At 25.6% G+C, this 26,438-nt stretch overlaps 1 protein-coding gene across 3 annotated transcripts in view; it reads right to left on the reverse strand.

The window, feature by feature from the left end:
• LOC129608336 (1-phosphatidylinositol 4,5-bisphosphate phosphodiesterase classes I and II) overlaps positions 1-26,438 on the reverse strand; it is a 285,565-nt gene that overhangs the window by 18,282 nt on the left and 240,845 nt on the right. For all 3 annotated transcript variants that reach the window (XM_055519797.1, XM_055519798.1, XM_055519796.1), the window contains 6 exons: positions 24,722-24,855; positions 19,133-19,318; positions 18,838-19,035; positions 11,602-11,784; positions 10,421-10,601; positions 132-408 (listed from right to left, as the gene is read on the reverse strand). In XM_055519797.1, the coding sequence (XP_055375772.1) occupies positions 132-408; positions 10,421-10,601; positions 11,602-11,784; positions 18,838-19,035; positions 19,133-19,318; positions 24,722-24,855 (1,159 nt within the window). The remainder of the gene's footprint in view (positions 1-131; positions 409-10,420; positions 10,602-11,601; positions 11,785-18,837; positions 19,036-19,132; positions 19,319-24,721; positions 24,856-26,438) is intronic.

A 26,438-nucleotide genomic window follows, 5' to 3' on the forward strand; every position in this document is an offset into this window, starting at 1 on the left:
TTATTTTTTTTAAGGAAAATTCACTTCTTTCTGTACAAAATTTCATATAATCTATACGCTCATGCATCTATATGCATGTATATATACAATTCATATAATAATTATACATAATAATGAAAAAATTCACATACCTGAATTTGATGATTGTAATTTATTTTGTACTGCTTGTGGTGTAGATGTTGCAATTGCGGCACCAACATTTGTACTTCCTCCTCCTGCACCCGCTTTTTTATGATGATGATGATGATGGTGATGATGATGATGTTTTTTCTTATTTTTAATTATAATTTTTCTTCGTAATAATGCTGGCGGAGGTAAATCTGTATTTGATTCTAAAGGATGTGAATCTATTGGTTTATCTAATAGCATATCACCAAAAAGTTCACGACAATAGTTTGCTATTTTAGCCTAGCAATACATTATTATTTCACAAAAATGAAAATGAAAAAAAAAATAAAAATACAAAAATAAAATTACTACTTAAATTTTCTAGCATTTCAATATTTATAAAGGATTAAAATTGCGTGTGTATGTATGTGATAAGCATATGTTATTAAAAATATGTCAAAATATTAATGATAAATGTGAAAAATTAAAAATAAATGAAAATTTTCGTGGAAGTTATTAAAAATTTTGTGTTCTGCTTTTTGCCATCTCACAAATTTTTTTCACTAGCTACATTTCTAATTATAAGTAATAAGTTTCCATTAGTGAAAGTAACTACGTATATATGTTAACAAAAATTATTAGAAGAGTAGTACAAAATTTGTGATTGTTATCATTCTATAATAAAATTTCATTCCCGAAACTATGGCTTTTTAGATGTATTGAATTTGGGTAGATACGATAAATTCACACAAATTAAAATTCAGAAAAATAATTTACTAAATTACGGTCAAGCTCAAGGTTAAATTATGAGCTGACGAATACATTTCCGCCTGCTTTTCAGGCGAACATCCGTGCATTACATCTGTTAACTCGGGAGACATCTTCGCAGGAAATATACAAAAAAAAATCGACACTACCTTCTCAAATAGTCAGGCCATTCAAACAGAACACTCGCTACATGCCAAATCATGTTGAGGCTGGTTTATGATTGCCCGCTGGTGATAGTGGCGTTGGATAAGAATAATAAGGTTTTTAAATCCCAGGTTTCTGAAAACATTCGGCAATGAGGAATCAGATATTCTTACTAGAAATCGGGCAAGCATGAAATTTTTTTGGATCGAAATTTATCTAAGATCAACATGCTTTAGAAAGGGTTTTCAGGGAAATGGATGGCTGGCTCACTCGCTGTATTAGTTTTGAAACGGGTGCTTGAAGAGGAGGCAAGTAAGGCTTACATTTCACCACCACATGATCAAATTTAAGGAATTTTGATCATTTGTCTAGATTTTGCGAGAAGGGAGTGATGGCGAAATATATCGTGTGCAGGTATAAATTTACTGATCTTATGAAGTTATTTAAAGTGTGTGGAGCATCACAATAAGTCTTGATAGCTGCAGAAATCTGATCGACGGGCTGATTACCATTTCAATGCATGTATTTCCGGTTAAACGACCGATTCCCGATAAAACTGCTAACTTAAACTTTACGATTTCATCAACAATATTAAAAAGGTAAGAGAAATGGAGTCTAATAAATTCTTTTCTTCCTCGGTTTTCCTTTATTATTAAATATATCATCTAAGTATTATGTATATGAATCGAGGAAAAAACAGAAATTCAAGCAATTTTTATGATAAATTGTTTTTGTTATTATAAGGCCGCCAATTTTACACATAATCATTATATGCATACACGTATATAGTGCCTGTAGAACATAAAATGCAATTAATCATTTGAAAATGAAGGAAAAAACTATATTAAGGAAGTTTTGCAATAAAAAAAATCGAAACAAAAAATAGAAATAACGGGATGTTGCGGCGGTAAAAGTTTAATTTTTAGAAAATTGCCTAATAACTTTTCACTATAACCTTATTATTTATGAACATACGAGTATGTGTGTGTTAGGGTATATTTTCACACAACAAATTTGAAATAGGAACCACAAAATGTTTAATTTCCGATGTGCAAAATAGATTTTTTAAAAACTAATGCAAATTTTTTTTCCTATAACATATTGGCGTGTTAATAAGCGGCAATACGCATAATTTGGATTTTTATGTATGTATGTATAAGTGTGTATATAAGTGGACTTCTATATCAAGATATGAATGTATATATTTTCTAAAGTGCACCATGTACATGCTACTTAAATACTGAGTAATCATTATAAAAAATATTTGTCCCGATAAAATAGAATTTTTGAATAAAATTTTCCTGTGAAATTTTCGTTCTATACATGTTTTTTTTTTTTTAACGAGAAATTTGAATTTTTTTTATAAAACTTATTCGTAATATACCAACATTCCGCAAATCAAAATTCGTTTATAATCCATTAAAATAAAAAGATATCTAAGGGATTTCAAAAAGAACATGTATGTGATAAATTATTTGACGTTGATTCTGTGGAAGGCGACAACGCTCGAAAGTACAAAGAGAGACTTGGAGAAAGAGCAAAGTTAAGCGTGCGTGTGCATCACGGGTGCTATGAGAACCTGTCCAACGGAAGCAATGGAGGTCATTCTCGACTTGTCGCCGCTACATCTGGTCGTCGAAAGTGCGGCAAGGGCAACTATCCTGCGGTTGGGTGGAAGAACACGAGTTCTATTATTGGGTCAAAGGATCGAGATACCCTCTCCAGGACGGTTCCACAATTGTGCTTGCCGACGGATGATGTGACAACGAAATACAGCTTTGAGAAAAGCTTCACTTCTAAGCTGGGCCACAAAAAGAGTTGGAGGGGGGAGCTGATTTACTGCCCGATGGCAAGCCATATCATTAGGTGGTATATCGGTGGGTGGAAGATATCATCCTGCACGGGTGCGATATAGCGATAATGTCCGACAGTTAGGCTGCCATCTTCAATTCATCAAAGGGCTCTGAATTCTTGCGAGGTTTCCTACCGGATGGTGTGGAACTGTCTTGGCTAGCTCGACCCAATCGGTCGAGTTAGCCAAGACAGTTTGGCATCATCTCAGTGTTGGTCCATATGAAGGGGGCCAGCTTGTACGGGCCCTGGCTGGTGGGCGTCGTTGTGGGACATTTTTACGGAAAAGTTGCTCGGATTCATCAAAAGCGTGGGTCTCCAGGGGGTGGTCTAGGTGACACACTGGGCGTTTGTGGTGGGGTGCACAATAGATCTTTTAGGTCACGGTGCATCATGGCCCCATTCTACAATCTACAATCATTCTATCCATTTCCATGTAAATTAAGGATAATAAAATCCTGGAAAACTGCGAACTACAATATACATACTAAACTCATCTTGGCTTTTATTGAATGTCTCCAAATACAAGTATGCAATAGATCAAGTTGAAAGTTATCTATATCTTTTTTCTTAATATTACCAATTTCACTGATAACTTTGAACTCTCCCCGATTTTATTTCTCGGGTATATAACCATTGATAACAAAATTCTCTAATATAAGCTAATACCTTAATATTTCTACACATGTTTCGTTCCTTAGTGAAAAAATTAAACAATAAAACATTATAACCATACATATTATACAAAATTATGTTATTTATGGTAATTGTTACCAAACGAGCTCACCAAAATAATTTTATCACAATCACAAAACAAAAAAATAATACAAAAAAATTTCAAATTTTCCATTAGCATTTGCGGTTTTTTTTCGCGTATTTTATATTACTTTCTTTATTCTGTATATCTAGAGGATTAAAAGGAAATTACATTACGTATAATACGAAATATATATAGGAAAAAAAGGAGTAGGCAGATTTTAAAATACGCATATTAATGTACTAAATGAATGCATAAAATACAAAAAAAAAAATAGGAAACAAGAAAAAAAATTTTTTCTAGTCTCTCTTAATGGAAACATTTTGTCGGCGTTCATGGGCTGCGTTTAAATCGTTTTAATGGTTTTTTAGGTTGATTTTATTTTTTCTTTTTTTTGGTTTAAAATGAACAACCATAATTTAGAAAACTCAATGTTATTAAGGACAATTTGAATAAAAACAAAAAAAAAATTCACGAAAATAAAATGAAAATCGTTTAACATATAAATCATAATTTCGAATATTTTAATAACAGGGAAAAAAATTGCATATTTAAACCGTAAATTCCGAGAATATAAAACTTTTTAGCTGAAAAAGAAGCAAACAAACAAATCGCTGAATTAATATTCTCCAAATAGGAAAAATAGTTGCCTTTCTGCATTTAATTTCTTAGTATAATAAGAATCTAGATTTATAATAACCCAAAGCCAACCAGTTAGGCAGTTTTAATCCGGTAGATGGTTTCGGTTGCGTTCGGTCCGGTAGATGGCTAAATTTCAATATTTAAAATTATAATTTTGTGTTTTATTTGCAAGCTACTTAGGAATTTATTTTCTTCTTTTAAAAGGAAAATTTAATAGACATAACTGTGGTTCATGAAATCTTCGTAATATTTCGTAATATTTCGTATTATTCCTATAGAGCAAATGAGTATTATTTATGTTCAATATTATTTAAAATTTCATCTGAAAAAAATTCAACTAATTTCTCTTTTATTTAGTTTTACTGTAAATAAAATTTCATCATTTATATTATTATAAAATAAATTATATATACGAATACATAATGTTTCTATATACGAGTATGTATATTGATTCGATACTCAACATTATTCAAGTGAATATTCTTTATAATAGCTACAATATTTTATATAAGATTGTACGTGAAAAATGTAGATGAATATAGTGAAGAATCAAAATTTCATTACTTTTACAATTTAAATATTGAATTTCTCTTATCTTTTTTTTTCCATATACAAGTTACGGTATAATAAATTTGCCTCTCTTATTATAACTTAATAATAGAAATTCTTAAAATATGAGTAAATTTTTATTAAAGAAATTGGAGGCAATTTAGAATCTCATTATTTTAGTAACTTTCTAATAATAAATAGTAATATATAATTTAAATGTAAAATGGGCAATTATAAATGTTAATGGGCAATTATAAACTTGAAAACGTAAGAATTATATTACACACCCCACCCCACAGATAAATGACATAACACCCACTGAAATTTTTTCTCATTCTGTGAGTAAAAGAGAGTTTAGAATTTTTCCTCTCACTTTTTACCCATTCACTCAATCACCGTATTTCATTGAAATCATAATATTATTGAACAATTTTTCTGTAATACACAATTTATATATAAGTACTCTTATACAGTCCATGCTTTATACTAGGTCTTGATAAAGTTATGTTTTCTAATACCGATATCCTAAAGTTGATCTACATAACCCAAAATAGAATATTCTTGTTTTTTATGAAAAAAAAAAAAAAATTTATATAAAATTTATGTTCAACTAATGGACTTAATGAGATATGATCGTAATAAGTGCAATTACCAATTTGATAAATGGTTTTAGAATTGCAAACGTTTTTTTTTTTATATATTAATTTTTTCACTACGATTTTCCGTATATTAGGATCGTTTTTTATTAAAATGTAGAAGAGAAACAGTGACTCACCCTTAATAAGTTTTTAAAATAACCATAAATGTTATTGTAAATAGGATTATTTATCATTAGTTTATTAATGTATACATAGAAACATACCATAAATAAGGCAATATTATTAGAAATGATAAAATATTAAATTACGGGGGAGATAGTTTTTCCACAATTTTGTAAGTTCCTTTATATATGTTCTAATATTAAAGTATTTAGGGTAATAAAATTACAATTAATTCTACCGGAATTTGAAAAAAAAAAAAAGGTAAAATGCATTGTACTCGTTATAAATGAATAATTAGAACTTTAATTATTGTGAATTTTTTATAAAAAATTTATAGTATTTCGGAACCTAAATTATTTTGTAATTATTAATAATATAAAAATTCTATTCTAATGGGGCAATTTAAGTTTTATACAAAATTAATTATGATTATTTGAATGACCGTGTTTTCTAATTTTTAAAATTTTAAATTTAATTGAATAATTTTTTGTTATATAAATAAACACAAATTAGTTCAAAATTATAACAATTAATTTGTATGAATGCGATTTTTGTTATAATAAAAGAAATATTTACAATTAAGGGGTGTGGGGTACGGCAAGATGTCAAAATGACACACAAAAATACAACGGGCCTACCTGGCCTAAGGGTATCTTCTGATAGCGGCGTTAATTTAACCTAACCTAAAATATAGTGCTGTATTAAACTGAATAACATGATTTGAAACTGTTCTAAGACAATAATCTATAATTCATAATTTTTTACATTTTGACGTACGATCTAGTACAATATTATGAATTGCAGGAGAGCGTCTTCAGAAGATGAAGAATAATTTAAAAGTTGAACTGGAAAAAAATACAACCTTTAACATTACTGAATTTAATAAGAATAGAACAAAATCGATCGCAATATCAATTTCCTAATTATTATTAAAATGTTCTAAATAAATCCCGATACCTAGTATGAAAGAACCACACGAACTATCCTAATTTATTTTTAAATTTGAGAATGGTAAACTACTATAATATCATCCAAGATATTATGTAAAACTTAGATACACAGATTGGGAGATTCGTCTATTAGAGATAAAAAAAAATCATATAACATATTGTATGAATTCTTACGTGAAGACTGCCCTCAGAAATTAACTGATTGACTTATGAAAGAGATAAACTGACAGACTCCTACTTCTTTCTTTATACAAGGCAGTCGTTTAAAATAATTATACTTTATATTGAAGAATTTCTCCGAAAGAACAAAAATAAATATTTTCTATTTAATAAAACAAAACTTTACAAAAAATATTTTGAAAAAGTTTTGATTACAAAATTTTTTTCACATGATTGTGTGTACATACCTATATATATGCATAAAACAAAATATATATATTTAAATTTATATTGATATATATATATATAAGCTTAATTGTATAAGTTTTTTGAAAACTGTAATATTTTAAAAATTGAGAAAAAGAAACTTTAAACATTTTTATGTTAAATTGAGTGGAATAAAGAAAATGTTTCATTTGAATTTTTTTTATTCACGACCACATTGCATACAATAAGAGAGGTTATGTGATGGCACTACATTTCGAATGCAAACTTTCGATGGAATCGTACTTCTCCGTATCTCAAGTTCGGCTGAACCGTTTTTTTTGAAATTTTGTATATGAGTTACTTCGGCTATATCATGGTATCATTAACTTTTGGAATATGTCAGGCCTTGCGAACTAGTCCTTTTTGCGGGCAGATTAATAATCAATCAATTTCCTCGAATTGGGAAACTTACTAGTGCTCCTAAAATTGTAAAGTGTTTAATACGCATTTTCATAGTTATCTGTAACGCTTTTAATAAATAAAATAATATCCATCCCGGTCGATTATATGTTGACCACATCAAATTATTTTTTAATAAAAATAAAATGTAGAGGAAATGAAATTGAGAAGCTTTTTATCTAATATACATATATAACAATATTTTTATATATATTGTAAGTAAAGAAATTTAATATTAACATTTTTTTATTTGTATATACAAGATTCTATGCCATTTAGATATTTAAATTTTTGCTGAACCAATTTTATAGGTGAATTTCTCTGTTAAATTTAAATTCGCACAACTATATTATGTCGAATTTAATATTAAGCGAAATTTTTTGAAATGTGAGCAAATATTTATTAAAAATACATATTATGTACTGTTATTTCTGTTTACTGTAGACACTTGCAGATTCTGTGGAGGAGAAGGGGAGATCTGAGTGTACCTTCCAGGGGAATTTGATGCTTTCACTCATAGGAGAAGAGAGGTACTGGGGGAGGCTTTAATCTCATGGCAGCGGAGTTGCGTTCTTCCGAGTCTCACAAAATGCTTGCGTTCTTCAGAATGGTGGGTATTGAGCCTGTGTTGTAGGACACACTCCGCATATTTTTTTCTAAATTATATGTGGTATTCTGAAGAAATATCAGTTTCACTGCTACTATTTTATATATAATATAATGCAATATTGCTGTCATACAACATCAAAGTTTTCTATTAAAAAATAAATCTCATTATGTTATACATTTAACATATAAGTATATTATTCCATTTATTCCATTTAAATGGTTTGTGTCTAAATTATACATATTTGTTGCAACAGTAACAAATCCGAATACGAGTATGTTCCGAAAATGAGAAATGTCGAATTTTACATGTACAGTTCAAGTGCTTAATATTAACTAACATATTTCCTAAACTCATAATATTTTGTTAACCTTTTATACCCATGCTATACTATTATAAATTCTTTAAATCTTTTTAATTATAATTTTATGTAAAAGAAGTGCACACAAATGGTGAATAGTGAAAAAAAAAACATTTTCCTTTTCTCTTTTAATGGTGAAAAGTAATTATATGAAAAGTTAAATTTATTATGCTTACGGTAGCCTAAAGTTATTTTTTTTTGCTTTTCTCAACTTGTTCAACTATATATCAAAACTAAAAACTATTTTTTTTCTTCCTTTATAATTTAAAATAAAAAAAAAAATCTTAAAAATTGTTGAAACTTTTCTAAAGCATTCAACACAATTTTTGTTTTTCTTTCTTTTAAGTCTTAATTCATTACCACACAAACTGCAATAGTCCTTGTATTATGGCCATACTCCTATAATTTTTCCTTATATTATTAAAAACCTAAAAAGTGCATATTAATATTTATTTAAGTACATAATATGTATATGACCTATATTTAATCCTTTTAAGCCCTTATTTTTTATATACGTGTATGTTCAACTATTTCATTAGACGACTAAAGCTTGTATTTTTCTTGTTTTCACAAGGAAGAAACAAAAAAAAAGTAAAAATTTCATAAACCTAAAAGAAATATCATTTTTTTTTTAAATATTTCCACATTTTATAATTATTAATTGCCCGCAAGAACTCGGAAAACAAATATACATATACATATGAAAATAAAATATGATAAAGAGTAGGAACACTCTCTTATTATATGTGAATATTAGATAAATTGACATACTACATAATACCAACAGTTGTTATATTATATAAGTAGTCTGGGAAAAGTAGCATAATTAAAAAAATAAATTAAATAAAAAAGGCTAACGGGAGACTTCTTAACTCATTTATATAAAAGTATCTACTATATACACATATATCATCATATAAAATATGAAAGAAAAAAAAAAATGAGTAAATGAGTATACATATGTAATAAAACAAGGTATACATATAAGAGAGCGAAAATATTTAAAGTACATACTCGTATATAAAATTATAAAAAATTTAAAAGAGAAAAATCCTTAAGGGAGAAACAAAGTGTATATACAATTTAAAAATTTTTTTCTTTTATTTTACAAAGAAAATGTAATGAAAAGGTTCCAGTCTATCGGCATTTTTGCTGATGCACTTAACTTTTTTCACACTTGCAAACATTTTTTAATAAATTTATTTTTCCGATGCAATCTGTTTAATGTTGTTGATTAAATAAGAATTATCATTTCATTAAAGTTGTAGAGATTCATTAGAATTATTAGTTCGAAGTTGTTTATACAAAGGTGCAATCTGCTATATCACTGAATTGTCAAATTTGAAACGAGTTTTAAGAAATGTTTTTATTCATGATTTCCGCTTTAGTACCAAAATAAATTGTTGAAAATTCAAAAAAAATTTTGAAAAATAAATCTGAAAATTTATTTAAAAAATTGTAATTGAAAAATTTGTATCGAAAGCATATCAAATAACTTATTTTTTCATTTTTGAACTCTTAAAACATGAACTTTTGCATACAATCATTTTTATATTCTTAAAAATTTTATTTGACATTTTCATTTTATTTAACTTCAACTCTTGTATCAAAACTATTGTAAACACATCAATTTAAATAATCTATTAAACTTTGGTAAACATGTCTTAATTAAGTCGATATAATCGACATAGTTGAATCGATTAACTTTGTAAACAAATTAGATATATAAAAATTTTTTATTATGTAGTTGATTTCAGTTCGATTAGATAAATCAGGCGCAGTGGATGTTATCTGATTATTGTGGATTAAATAAAAGAAATATTTTGTTGGAAAAAAGACGCCATATCTATTTATTTTTGCGTATCTCTTGATAAAGGAATTCGACAAAAAATTTATGCGAACAGCTGAATGGATTTGGTTAAAAATTCCAAAATAAATTAAACAATGTGGCTAAACTAGCAAAAACTTATGTTTTACGAATGAAAAAGGCAAAAAAAAAAAACGATGAATTTAAAATGATTTTAAATGAAAAGCACAAACAAAAATTATTTTTCTAATTTGTCTAAATAAAAAAACACAGTAAAATTTTCATTTTACCTGTTGCCGTGGATTACAGTGATTCTCAAAACTTAATATCACAGGAAATTCAGAAGTTTTAAATGCACTTTCAGCAATTGCTTCTAGTACATCTTTAGCATTTATTTCAGGAACAAATGTATAACCATGCACAATAACGGGTTCTTCAGTTCGGCCATTCCAAAAATCTAATTCAACGCACCTAAAATAGTACAATAAAATAAGAAATACAAAATAATGCTATTAAAAATTATAAATGTAAAATAAAATTTAAAAAAAAATTTCAATTTGAAAAACATTATTATTCAAAAATACTGTGCTGTTGTTACAACAAGCCGGTTTTTTTTTGTACTTTGTTACGTTGCCCTTCTGATTAGAAGTATATTTTAGATATCAATGTATATTATGAATTTAATTGAACCCTCATGAATATTAAAAAAACATTAATAAAATATTTAAAAAAAAAAAATTAAATTTTCTGTGTATTACTTCGAAAAATAAGAAAATATAAAAAATTTCATCTTATTTAATAATTTATTTTCAAAATAAATTTTATTATTAAAGTAAATTACTGGACATGTTATAAAAAAATTATTTTTTTTTGTAATCAGCATCTCTATGATTAACTACATACAATGATAAAGTGCCCCATTTTAAGCATTTTTTCCAATTAATAACTGTAATTAATAAATGAATGTATGTACGTGATAATTAATTATTTTTACTTAAATGACAGCAAGTAATTTGTTTCCAATAAATTTTAATATAATAATGATGTCTTTTCATTATACATTAATTTTGAATGGCACTATAATTATATATATTTAAAAATAATAGTAATAAACTTTAATTTAAAAATATATAAATCACTATATTAATATTGTGTTAAAAAATAACAACCACTTAATTTTTTAAAATTACCACAAAGAAAAATAAATAATGGAAACGTTTAACTCTTTTATTAATCAATAAAAAAAATTATGCACCAAATCTAAATAAATGCTTAATTAATATATATAGTGCATCAATTACGTAATATATGTATATATAATGTACACAGAAATCTAACGTAACAAAATAAAATATTTTGACTAAAAAAAAAAATTTTATATCCTTCCTTTTGATTTAGTATAAAAATTTTATAATAATTTATATATAAATATAATATAAATATAATAAAAATTAATATATATAAAACATACCTGCATCCGGCTAATAAACATTGACGATAAATTTCTACAGAACTTTTACCAGTTAATTGATGACCGGTCAAATATGTGTTATGTGATGAATTTATAAAATAATGAGATAATGGCTGATCCATGTCATCACAAATGTCTAATTTATTCGGTGCCATAACTGGATTATCATCTGACATTAAGTACCTGTGTAATAAAAATAATAATTACATTATAAAAAATGACATAACAACAACAATAATAATAATAATAATAATTATGTATGTTTACTATAATGATTATGTATAAAAACGGTTTGCTTATAAAATTATTGTGTACGAACATATATATATATATATATATATATTAAATTTTATTAGATATATTACATATATATTATATCAGTATGCAAATATAGAACTTACAAAGATAATAATTTAAAATATTTTGAAATACTGGGTGGTTTGCATAATTTTATTTCCTCAGTGTTCTAAACTAAAAATGCTATGAAGTTTGTCACTATGAAACTTAATGTATCACTATGCAATAACCATTTTAGTGCATATTTAAAAATACCGTAATAGCTAAGACAACCAAAGTTATACTCCTACTTTTTATAAAAAAGTAAAAAGAAAAACATTTGGCTTCAATCGTCCATGCCTCCTAAATTTGTTGCGACAGAGACCTAAAGGCCTGGTTGCGGCAGAAGCGGGATACAATTTTTTTTCTTACTAGCAAAAATCTACACACTGTTAGTGCACTACTATACTGCACAGTAAGAGAACACTCTGTATATATTTATACATAGATACAAAATAAATATCCTGTTTCCTAGTTATCTTCTATATAGGAATATAAAATTTTACATAAAATGCAAACAAAATAAAAATTATATAATAAAAAAAAAAAACCAAAATAACAAAAAAGAAAGTTCAAAGTATAAGTATAACAAAAATCTAATGATAAAATTTATTATGATGACGTTTAAGTTAATAATATTGATGATGATAAAGCTGAATATAATAACAATAATTACATATACATATGTAAGTATTATTAAATACATAATGCATTTTCATGTAGATATATCTAGATTCGAGTATAATGTAATATTTTATGTAATATCAGAATATTATACACGCAAATATTATGCGCATATCTTTAAAATAGCAACATTATTCTACAAATATACGTATGTATATTATATATATATATATGTACGTGTATATTTATTTATTTCATTATTATTATTGTGTAGATCAGAAAAAGGATTTTTGAATTTATTATGAAAATTTAATCAAATTATACATTTATACATACTGTATGTGTATATGTATATTAGGGGTTATATTTAATATCAAATATTAAAATATAGAAAGTAAATATGTATAAATACAATATGTATTTGTAAATTGTAAAAATCTATAGTAATCAAAATTTAATATAGTTATCAGCTATACCATTTTGATTAAACTTCCGCTTACATAATATACATTTAGTTCGCCTTTTTACATTGGTCTATTTATATTGGATGGTTTGTTTCTTATAATATTACATTACATCCTCCTCGCTACAAATTCATATAGAGAAAGAAAGACAGAGAAGGAGAGGCATACTCAATATTTTCGATAATACTCAATATTTTCGGTAAATTTAGTTATAAGACTTGACATTAATATTAAAACATTATTTTATTCAATGTTGATACGATTTTCTTTTGCTAAAGTAACTATATATCACAAAGTGGATCGGGCGGTATTACAACGGGCAATACTGGCCTATGCGTCACTGACGGTAGTTGTGTCGACCTAACCTATCCTACTCAAAGTTCGAATAAATAAGTTTTAGTGTAAAATAATGTTGTTTAGAATTGAAGATATCGTAAAATTACGATTTTAGAATTTTCTGAATTATTTACATTTCAATATATTAAATTATTTTAAATTTTAAGTCAAGCTTGTGCAAGAAAATTTTTTCCAAAAATTAATATACTTTAAAAATTCTCTTATTAATAATAACAGGATGAGAAATTTTTAGAAATTTTTGTATAAATATTATAAAAATCAAATAAAATTTATGACTGTACTATTGTAATCTATACGTATATATATGGTTTTGTACATAATATGTATTTATGTACTTTTGTTTTATATGCATAAATATTCTAAAGTGTTAATGTAAAGGATGTTGCAACTGACAGAAAGACTTCGATTTGTATGTGGAAATAATAATTATTATTATATACATATTTATATGTACAAATAATCAAATATGAAAATTTTTTACATATATTATACATTGCATATTTCAAATAATATAAATAATATTTTACTTTTTGTAAATATTTATTATTTATATACAAATATACACGTATATTTTATTTTATTTATCCTTTATAATTTAAAATGAAAATAATTTATATTATAATAACAATTTAAGGTAAAATTCCTTTCTTTAATTTAATATATAAACAATATTATTAAATTATATAGATTCCTTTAATTATTATTGAAGAGATTTAAAATAAAAAATTTTTTACTCGAATTATTTCATTTCTTTGATTTACATTGTTTAATTTTATAATTATTTCATTTTATATAATTGCCTTACAATTTAGTATGTTAAATAATATATATATATGATATATAACATATATATATGCATATATAGCATATATAGCATATATAGCAAGCATATATAGCAAAAATATATATATATATATGGTTTGCTATATATATATATATATATATATATATATAGCAAATATATATATAAATATATTATATCATATATATATATATGTATATATATCAAATCTCATTTTCAATTAATAATTAAGCTAAATGCATATAAATTAAATTAAATTTAACGAGATATTTTAATTAAAGAGAATTCTCAAATTATATAAATAATTACTCATATTTTATTTGATTATTAAATAATATAATATATAGAGTGTAATTATTAATATTGTTAAAAATTTGAATAATATTAGAAGGATTAATGGAAAATTAATTTAATAATATTGTTTTTAAAGTTTAATTTTCGTATAAAACAATAATCCTTTAGTTGTAAATAAAACAAACTGTCTTTTAATTGAATTGTTTAAAATTATAGCGCATACTACGAGTATATACTCGCTCTCGTAAGACTAAAATTAGAGTAACTTGTGAGATTATTAAATTAAATTATGAGTTTTCCAAATTACAAAAAAAGTTACAAAAAAAAATTGTATTTATAAAAATTAAATTTTTAATATGATTTTTTGTTACTGTAATTTCTCATGTTAAAGTTAACTTATATACAAAAACTTATATACATTATATATGCGTACATAATGCATATTTACTTTAAAAATAAATGCAAATAAATTTAACAAAAGAAAATTCAGTCGTTTTAGCTTTTTAATTTTCCTTCATAAGCAAATATATATATATATATATATATATATATATATATACATATATATATATATATATATATATACAGACATAAAATCTGTTTATGATAAGAAGAGATGAAAATGATGAAAGAAAGTTATTTTTATAATAAGGATAATAAAAAATCCTATTTAGAATCAAAGAAATTGAATAATATTAAAAAATATCATTATTTTCCATGTGCTCATTACATAATATGCATGTATATATATTATATTATGTATATGCATTGTGTATATATAATATAATAAAAAATATATACAGAAATACTTAATATTGTTATTTAAATAAAATTAAATAACATTTTTTTTTCTGGGTAAAACAAGAATATTTTTTTTCTCTTTATTAATTTAAAGAGAATTTACATACATAAATAAAATCATACTCTTAATGTGAGAGCATATAATAATATGAAAACAGGAATGCATTATTAAAGCTTAATAATATATACCGTTATGTTTTTCCATTTTTCCTTTGCAACATATTATTATTATCACGATGTGGTAATATGTATGACATATGTATATGTGTACGTAGTAGGAATTCTGACTTAAAATATTTGCGTGCTTAAATAAAACATTCTCATATTATGTGAATACAAGTATATGACATTAAAAATGTAATTTTATTTTAATGTTAAGTTATATAATGGTATTTATAAAGACAAGTTATCCAATTTGTTTTTTTTTACGATTATTATTATTAATATTAAAATGATTTAGTTTTAATTTTGATCCACATAAAAAGTAATATATGATTTAATGTATGATTAAATAGTTTTCAATTATAAAGTATTTACCTATATATATATATATATATATATATATATATATATGTATATATAAATACACATATATATAAACACATATATATATATATATATATACATACATATATATATATATATATATATATATATATATATATATATATATATGGATATAGCTAAATATATGATTAAATAGTTTTCAATTATAAAGTATTTACCTATATATATATATATATATATATATACATATATATATACATATATATATATATATATGGATATAGCTAATAGCCATATATATATCTATATATATTTACATATATATTTATTTTTATGCATATAAATAAATATATATATATATATATATAGATATATATATATCTATTTATATCTATATATATATATATATACGTGTATATAGCTAAAATAACTTGAATGCTTAAATGATTCACTTGAATTGTTTGAAATATTTTAACACTTAACGTTTATAATAATAGCTTTTCAGAGTGTTATTCTTTATAGTAATATTTTTGATATTAGTGCTGATTGCTTAGCACCTTTTTTTGAGAACAATTTCAAAATTGGAAAAAAAAATATAAAATTCTACACGTATGTACGTTTGTCTGGTCATTCGTTTGTCTGCACGCATCGATTTAAGAAGAGAATTTTAAAAATTTTATTTTCCGTTTCAAAGTTAAAACATTCCAAGACAACTGACACACATCTACGAATTTCAGGAATCACACAAAATCAACGAAATTCAACATTTTCACTTCGTTTTGATTTATATATTTGAAGAAAAATACGATAAATTTTTAAAATGCAACTTTATCATAGTAAACACTATGTTTTATATTCCTTGTTATACAAATTTTATATTCCAAATTCCCATCCTATACCGGAAACAAATGAAAAAACTAGCTTTTTTCAATAAATTTAAATTTTCTATTCTACAAAAAAAAAACAATGTGAAACAATATTTTACCGATTGTATTGCATGCAACAAGGGATGTTTTGTGATGGCACTAAATTTCAGATGTCGAGATTTCGGTGGGAAAACACTTCTCCATAGTAGAGTAAATAAACTATTTTTAGAGAGAAGTCGGTTTGCTTAAAATTTTATATGTGAGTTTATTTCGGCTATTTCACGGGTTGATCAACTTTTGATATATATCAGACCTCGGGAACTGGACTGGTCAATTATATATTTTTACGTATATAAAGCAAAGTTATCAAAAATTTTCCTTAAAATTTAATGTTTAAATCGGGGTTTTAAAAAAATGAACATATAATTTTTTGGAAAGATCAGGACATGGCAACCGGACTGGAGGCCGATTTTACATTTTTACTATGTCAACGGAACAGATTGACGAAATTTTTTGAAATTTTGATATTTGAGTTCTAGCTGTTATCGAAACTCACTAATGAACTTTTGAACACTAATGAAGGGAATTCGGTTGTGACAAAGTAAAATCCTACTAAAGAAGAGCCAATTTTACAATTTTGTAGGCATTTTAACTGAAAGCTTGCTAACTTCCTTAAGGTTGAAAAGAATTAAGTGTTCAAAAAGCATTTTTAAAATCTTCTGCAATTGTTTCACTAAATAAGGCAATACAGAATGCCGTCGGTTATGTGCTGATCCCATCAAATTTTTTTTATAGTTAATTCCAGCTATAGATTTAAAAAACAAGAATAAAAACAAGCAGACACACATATTAAAGATTTAAATTTTTAACAGGATATTTATTTTGAAGTGATTTCAGGAAAATAATAACGGATATATACTTTTACATTATATACACTATGTACATAAGTACATTTTAAAATACCAAAACATATGAGATTATAATACAAGAGTTTTTATTTAATATTTTCATTTTGCCGAAAATAAAAGAGAAAAATTATGAATTTTTTAATGTTTATGTCGCGGATACATCACAGTTATCCTTTTTAATAAACAAAGGATTTAAACAAAAACAAAAAAATTGAGAACTAATTGAAATTAAATTGTGGGTTTAATGAGTACGATTAAAGATATAAAAAAATTTTTGAAAAATTTACTATAAACGGAAAGAGGAAGAGAAAAAAAGAGGGAGGCAGAGAGAGAGAGAAAGAAAAAATTGCTGAATAATAAAACAAATTTTAAGGATTTATCATCGGAAGAAGATGAAATTAAAAAAATTAAAAAATAATTATATTTTATATATTTACGAGTATTGTTTATTATTGTTGTTCTTGGCTATGTTGAAGGTGAATTAAGGGAAAAAAATTATTTTTTTTTTTTGATAAATTTATTCAAGTGAAAAGAGAATATTTAAAAAAATTATGAAATTTTTAACAAAAAAAAATCTGTGGAAATTTTTAGCGAACCTGTGAAAATATTATGGTTTACTTATTTCGGGAACGTAATGAACATTTCGTACACATAATGTATGGTACCCAATGAAGAGTAAATAATTTTAAAAATTCATTTGAAACTTTCTAATATTTAATTCAATTCTAATATTTAAACATCTTATATTCTGCATTAATATATAACAGAATATTGAAAAATTGAGGTGATCTTGAAGTACTATAACATTTTCTTAATAAGAATTTCGGATTTTTTCAACAGGGCCGGAATGGGTACGTAAGTTCTATAGTAAGTTGCTGTCTAAATGTGGCATTAGCAACTAACCAATGAAACTTTAATGACATTAAATCTAACAATCAAATTCTATTCTCATGTAGATAATTCTTGAACTGGGCCTTTATACGACCTGTGCCAAGATTATAAAAATCTTAACCTAAAATTTATATTCAAAACATATTAAATTTTTAAATATAATTTAATAAAAAATGTTTTACTATGCTAAAAAGAAGAAATCTCTATTAAACATGGAAAATTTTTTAACATGAATATGAGTTCAAATCTATGAAACGCTGAATGGTACAAAATGTTTCTTTAATTCAAACACATATACTTGCATATACATCATATGTATATAATATTACATATATAGAAATAAATATATATTAATTTAAAAATTACTTTGAAAAAATTATTATTACCTTAAAAAACCATCAAGGCTTAGTAATCCCTTTGCAGCATTAAATTTATTTGGTTCATAATCACAAATAATTTCTTTTGCTCTTGTTGTATTTGCATAAGGATATAAAATTTCATTTAAACGTGGATCCCTTTGAGTTTTATTTAAGAAATCAACTAATTGAGATGTTGTCATGCATCGACGTTTCGAGTTACCAACTCTATAAAATATAGGAGAAAAGAAAAGAATATATTAAAAAAATATTTATTGAAAATTTTATTTAAATAAAAATAATAAATTTGAAAATTTATACTTACATACTATCAAAAATTTTTTCTACTTCACTTCTTTGCGTTAAATTTTTATATAAATTAAAAAAATCTTCAAATTGAAATTTTGATATTGATAAACCTTCAACTTTACCAGATGGTAGGCCAGATACATCTAAAGCTTTTTCAACACGCTTTCGATCATCTTTATTTTGGGCAAATAATTTGATTATACTATAAAATAAAAATGTATATAAAGTAAATTTTGTTTATTTAATGGAAAATTATATTATATTAAAATATATATATATAAATGGTGTACAAGTTGAATAGAATAGCTCTAAAATATTATTAGAAAAGAATTCCCTATAGGGATCAATGTCTTTTTAAGTAAGAATATAAAAAAAAAGTTAGAAAGTTTAAAATGAGATGCCTTGTACAGTAGAATTACCCTATACATAAAGTTTGAATGAAAATTTATTGATTGAACTACTGTGTTACCTACTATGATTAGACCACTTTAAATTGTGCGTGTAGACTGTTTAAATCAAGCACATTTATAAAACAGTTTTCTCATAAGAAACGTTCCTTTCCCAATTCCGAGCCAGTCTTCTTGCCAATTACGAGTCAAATCTCGAATGGTATATTTTTTATTTTACGGAGACATTCAATAATTTATAAGAAACATTTTAAAAATTTAATACTCGTATCAAAGGACCGGTGATTCTAGAGAATTTAACACTATGATTTTGATTAGTAAGCAATTGAATTTGAATTAAAGTAATTCATAAAGCACCTTTTATACGGTAATATACGGTTTATATTCAATGATTCTATATTGTTAATATTACAAAATCCTAAATCACGAACACTTTTAATAATAATTACTTTAATTTTCACCATTATTAAATTCCTTTAAAAATAAAACTATTCCAAAGAAAATCCTTAAATCTTCAGTTTTCATAAATCTTTTTTTTTGAAAAACAATTGCTTTTCTTCCCTCTTGCATTTTTCTTTTAAAAAATCTTAAAAAGTATAACAGAGGAAATTATTTCTTTACTTAAGCATAAATTAGAAAAATTTTCATAAATTTTTATTTTAGCCATTTTTTATTTCATTATTGTTCGCTTATTTTTTTTTGTTTTTTTAATTATATATTCTTCAACTTAAGAAAATATAGGACAAACCACTTATTATTATTATAGAAACTGCATAATATAAAAGAAAAGAAATCATTTTTTCGAATAGTGTTCCACTTTTTCTAAGAAAATCTAAAAATTTTCTTATAAAGGAAGATTGAATAAAAAATAATTTATAAAAACGCGAAATTGATGGTCTATATAATATAATAATGAGTGCTACAATGCTCTGAACAGGGTAAAAGGAAGTAGAGAGAAAGAGAGAGGGAGACAAAATAATGTCGCTTATTGTACAAAATATTGTGTAAGTTTTAATTTAAATCTCATAACTATGGGAGATGTTAAAGCACTAAAAGAATAACTGAGTGTGTATATACTAATATACTAATATATACGTATATGTGCTAGAATATGCTTTCTAAAATTTGATAAAACAATAATTTTATTCTATAAAAATTTTGAAATTAAATTTTCAAAACAATTAGTTATCATTTTTAATGTGATTACATAAAAAATGTGAAATTTTTATAAAAGAAATTTTGAACTCTTTTGAAATTAATTTTATTATTTTAATTTTGAAAAATAAATTGTTTAGTCATGTCTTTTTTATTATTTCTAGTCTTAAGGGAAATAGTAAAAAAATATTATCAGTTTAAAGAATTCAGTAAACTGTTATACTTTCTGAGTGTAGAAACGTTTCTAAATACACTTGATATGCTGTTTTGGAAAAAAAATTGCTTATTTTATTTACCAATTGCTTTACGCCGTATGGTAACTGCATCGAATTGAAATGTTCAATTATGAAAGCGAGTGTTAATCAAACTGTTATACTAACAAAAATCTGCGGTGGTTAAACTTTGAGATACCGCAGCAAAAAGTTGGAATTTTTAACAACTGAATGCCTCTTTCGTTTAGAGAAATATTAGAAACATAATATAACGATCAATGCCAGAGGGTATTTTGTTATAGTGACTTTCGTTTGTATACTATTTTCTGGACACAAAAAGTATGCCATTACCTTTCTTTGTTTAAGGAATTCTAATGAAACTACAAAATAATGACGACAAAAATTATTGAATAAAAAATCCCATTACATTTATTGGTGAAACTTTAATTATCTTCAAACTCAACTTTGGGAATCTTGTTTTTGAATAATATTATTGGAGAAAAATAAACGAATTTAAAAGTGTACTGAAACATTATAGTTCCAGACGGTAAATGTGTAAGTTTTTGCGTTCCAAAGATCCAATTTTTTTCAAGATAATATTTAAATAAATCCGTATAGATTCCATATTTCAATTAAAAACTTTAAACATTTTCCAGAAAACAGAAAAGAATGAAAACGATATAAAAAAATTTTTTTTCCACTTCATTAAACTAACAAATCCTCGAACTTTTGCATATACATACTTAGTTACTATTAACTAGTTCAATTCTTTACCACAAACAAAACTTCAATTTTTTATTTTCCCTCAATATATTCTTTTGCTTGTCGTTTCTTTTTATGTCTGCCATGGATGATGATTTGAATAAATAATGATTTTAAGGAATGCTGCTCCAAATTAGAAGGAAAAAAATTGTAATTGCGTAAAGCTGATTTTAAATTATTTTTTTTTGAGTTGAGGTTTTGCCTCAATTCTTTATTTCTTTAATTTATTTTTATCACAATGATACTGTTATTAACAAGAGATTTTGTATGTATCTGTTTCTTTAGTCCAAATTCTTCTTCTGCTCTCAAAACACGTCGGCTTACATTTGCGTAAATATTCGAATTTTTAAAACATTCTGGTTTTTGAATTGAAAAAATGTTTTGTTTTTTGTCAGAAATTAAAGCAACCTTTTTTCTTTTAAATTTTGATTTGTTTTTTGAATTCAAGAATGTACAGATAGAAAATATTTATTTCAGAATATTTTCAGAACTCTAATTAAAAAGAACATTTACATATGTATATCGGTTGGGCAGGTTTAAGGAAAACGTACTTCATCAGGATACGCGGTGAGAGTGAGGCATTTAATTCAATAAAAATAGTGTATTAAATAGTTACTATGGCTGAACTTATAATAATATTAAATCGCTGCCTATTCGGCAATCTGTTAGCTGTTGATATGCCGGCGGCACGTTCCACTCTATCAAAAAAATGATTGGGAAACTGTGAGAATTCAAACCTACAACGCCACCAGGCAAAGATTTAAAAACTACAGTTACGGTCACAAAATTACCCAAAGGATCGTCGAATCTGATGAAGTAAGAGTGTGAGTTCGATCACCAAACTGTAATGAGAAATAAACGGGTAGATGAGTTTATTAGTTACGCTTTAAGACATTTTAAGATTGGGACGGTTTTTAATTCCCATCAATACGTCTGTTAAATGAAATATACTGTACGCGGTTCGTCAAGAAAATTGTAGTCAAATTACCACCTAAGAAAATCGGCAAAGCTCTTGACAATGTCTCGTAGAGTTGGAATGATGGAAGACCCTGTATAATTATACGAGAAATTTTGTCATTTCAGACTATGCCAGCAAGACTTTAATGAACGAGATGTTAAAGACTGATATGGAGACTTGGATAAATTCATCAAAAAAAAACGGGAGGTTTAGGTGAACAACCTACAACTGAGCATTTAATGACAGCTTGGTTAGCATGGGAAGGATGTTATCAATACCTTTTATTTGTGTTGATTGCATTGCTGCCGACCTGCTGGACCAATCCAATTAAAGAGGAGTGCGATTACTGTAAGACTATCAACTTTTGCAAAATTATTTTTAATTTCGAATTTATTTTTTTTTTTAATTTATATTCAAAAGCAACAAAAATTCAACTCTTGTACAACAACTGACCTCATGATCATTTCCATAATATTTCATTCAAACATTAAATGTTTTGTGCTCATAAAAACTTTATTAAAATGCTTTTGAAAACAAATCCGTTTTTGAAAAATTTTACTGTTTTGCATCATGTTTTTTAATTGCAACATCTTGTTCTTTTTTAATTTTTATCATATTATTTTTGATGCAACTTTTAATATAAAAGAAAATAATAAAGTTTTTTATATGGTAGAAAAACAATGGACATAAACTTTTTTTTATAAACAGTACTTCACGATATTGTTTCAAAATAATTGTACACATAAAAAATACAAAAAATTCTAAAAAAGTTTATGAATATTTTAAAAAAAACGAAAGAAACAAAATCCTTATTGCTCCTGAATTGAACTTGTTATTTTAGTTTGAATGTTGTTAGGTTAGGTTATCTACCATATAAAATGTGTGCACGTACATGTGTGACTGCAATCATATAATTGATGACATGCATAAAATGAAATAATATTAAATTTTTATTTTTCATTTAAGAGAGAATTTAAAATTTTTATATTTGAAAACAACATAATCTACGACAGCAGCACTTTAATAGTGGCAGTTATAGTTTTAGTCATTAAAATATTATTTAATGTACCTAATGTGGATATTTTGTTAATGGGTAGTTTTCCTTAAACTGCCTTCCAGAGATAGTCAACCCTAATATATATTGTTTCTTGAAAAGACACGTAATGTGAAAGTGCTAAATTGATTTATCTATAATTTGATCATTCATCAATTTTTATGAAGCTATGAAGGGAGTACTGTGAATAAAGAAATACAAGGATCCTGGTGCCTTTACTATTGTTAGGGAGATCGACAGCATTCTGGACATGGATTTGAATTTGGACTTCGGATCGATGTTGAAAAACATAGTGAGAACCTGGGTTTTGGATCTGCCTGAAAAGAGTGACCCTCGGTCTTCAATTTAGTTTTGGAGTTGTGATTTTTCATACAGATGAGTTGTGAACCGCGAAGCCGTAAACATCATAAGGGACACCATCTATCAATATTTCAGGTTGAAACATATGGTATTGAATTGTGTGCTCTGGAGTGTATCAGACGGAATCTTAGAAGGAGAAGAACCCACCGTCCGGCATAATAAAGATCATCGTCTGAAGCGATTTGGTCCAAACTTTTATAGGAATGTTTGATTTCTTTCGCGTTCGGAAAGCTAATGGTCAGCCGCTAGAAAGGGAGTGGTAACTCCGTTAACTGAACTGAAATTATGGTTTTTTAAGCGGAGGACAATGGTACTGCCCGCAACCACCGGTACCTCGGTGGTTGGGAGGAACGGAAGATGAGATATTTCGTCTTTGCCTGGAAAAAAACGAAACGATGGAACACTAATTGTGTGAATGCGATGCGTAACTCACCTACGACTTAGATGCTTTGGAAGGGTTTAGATGGAAGTGCCGCTGCTTAAACTATTACGACAGGACTCAAAAACAAAAAAAAAAACATCTTTCCTGAATTTTTTGATTTTGTATATTCATTTCCAATGAATTTATTTTAATGATGCAAGGTGCTTCAGAGATTTAAGTTAAAATTTATTTTTAAGAGAAAGCTTACTCTCATTTATCTTATATTTTTCTATTTTACTAATAACACTTTTAATATCAACTATTTTCATTACTCACTTTTTAACAGGAATTTTTCCACTTCTATCCACTTGCAAACAAAGTTTTGTATAAGCTTTCTGTAAAAAATTGTTTGTGGAACCATTTAATTGAGCTAAACTGTATGCCAACTTCATAAGTTCATCTGTCCAGTGCTGTAATAGTAAAGAAAACATGAAAAATTATTTAAATAAAAGAGTAAAAATTGTTTGTAAAAATAAAAGATTAGTGAACTTTTGAATTCTATATTAACTTCAGTTACATATATTTTAAGAATTTATTTTTACTTATATAAATTCATTTATATAAATATTATGTGTATGTATTCTACAAGTATTTTTCATGTATAATTTAAATACATATATAATTCATATATAAAAGTTTTAAAAACTATTCGTAATTCAGGATGTTAAAGGGAAATCATTTTATAAATGTGATCTAAAAAATTTTTCTAAAAAAAAAATTTGTGTAGGAAACATATGTGTTTTAAAGTTTTTAATAAACAAAATTCAACAAACATGTTATGCTTCCTCTCAGTTTATACTTTTTGAAGTAGTACATATTGTATAATCGAAAAGTACACTTACAATCATGTATGGAAAATAACATGACTATTAAAAGTTTTTGAATATTATAAGATTGGTTTTGTAAAATTGTACATATAAAGTGCAATGCCAGTGTATGTACAAATAATAATTATGTGTGTTTTATGAAAATTAATGTGAAAAGTTTTTTTTTGTTTTTTAGAATTTTTGAACTATTACAATAATATCCTTTATTAAGCAGAATATGATTTAAACTTAAAATAATCTTCCTTCCGTTAACTTCTATAAGTTTATGTATCTATGCTGTTATACTGTTATACATATTACACATATATGTATGTAAAAACAAAAATTAAATTACTTTAAAACTAACTTTGCATAGAAATGCAATAATTTTAATGGAATAAATTTTGAAGTTATAATGTTTGACGCTTCAGCACTTAAGTTGTACTGCACAAAATTTATATATAAAAGTTATACGCGATGATTTTGAATTATCATTTACAAGTTGAATTGCGGCATAGCTTGTGTGATTAGCAGTGAATTCATACAATAACTTAAGTGATAGTTTTTAACATTGAAAACGGTAGATTATGTAATGATGAAAAATGGTACAAAAACGGTTTGAGACGCCAAAGCTTTCTCTTTCTCTCTTGATAGAAATAGAATACTCTCTTAAGAGTGATCCATTCGAGTGCTTTACGATTCGAATGTTCGTATTAAAATGAGTGCTTTACGATTCGAATGTTCGTATTAAAATGAGTGCTTTACGAAAGTAAGAAGAAAAATCATAATTTCTATACCTAATATTGATAGCTGTTTCCAAGACACAAAAGCTCGGGCTTTTATTAGGCAAAAAGTTTAATAAATTTCTGAGAAGAATTTCTTATAATTCAGAATTAAGTAGAACTCTTATAGCCTCTCCCCAGAAAAGCATTAGAATTCTAGATGTAAGTGCGACATAGAAAAGAGTCGAGTATCAGAATCACGAAATTCCTTCTTTGGTTAGTTTATGGTGAAAGTCGGATTCAAGAACGAATGTAAGGGGTCAGTTTTCAGACCATCCTTCTGGAAGGAGTGCGAAGGAAGTAAGATAAAGAGGGAAATTGATGCATAAAAATGTTTCATCATAAGACAATCGAGATTCTGGAACATAAAAATGACTTAGCTTAACAAGACAAAGTGTTGTTAAA

This window comes from Condylostylus longicornis, unplaced genomic scaffold (genome assembly GCF_029603195.1).
Source record: "Condylostylus longicornis isolate FDR11 unplaced genomic scaffold, ASM2960319v2 ptg000031l, whole genome shotgun sequence".
Taxonomy (NCBI): domain Eukaryota; kingdom Metazoa; phylum Arthropoda; class Insecta; order Diptera; family Dolichopodidae; genus Condylostylus; species Condylostylus longicornis.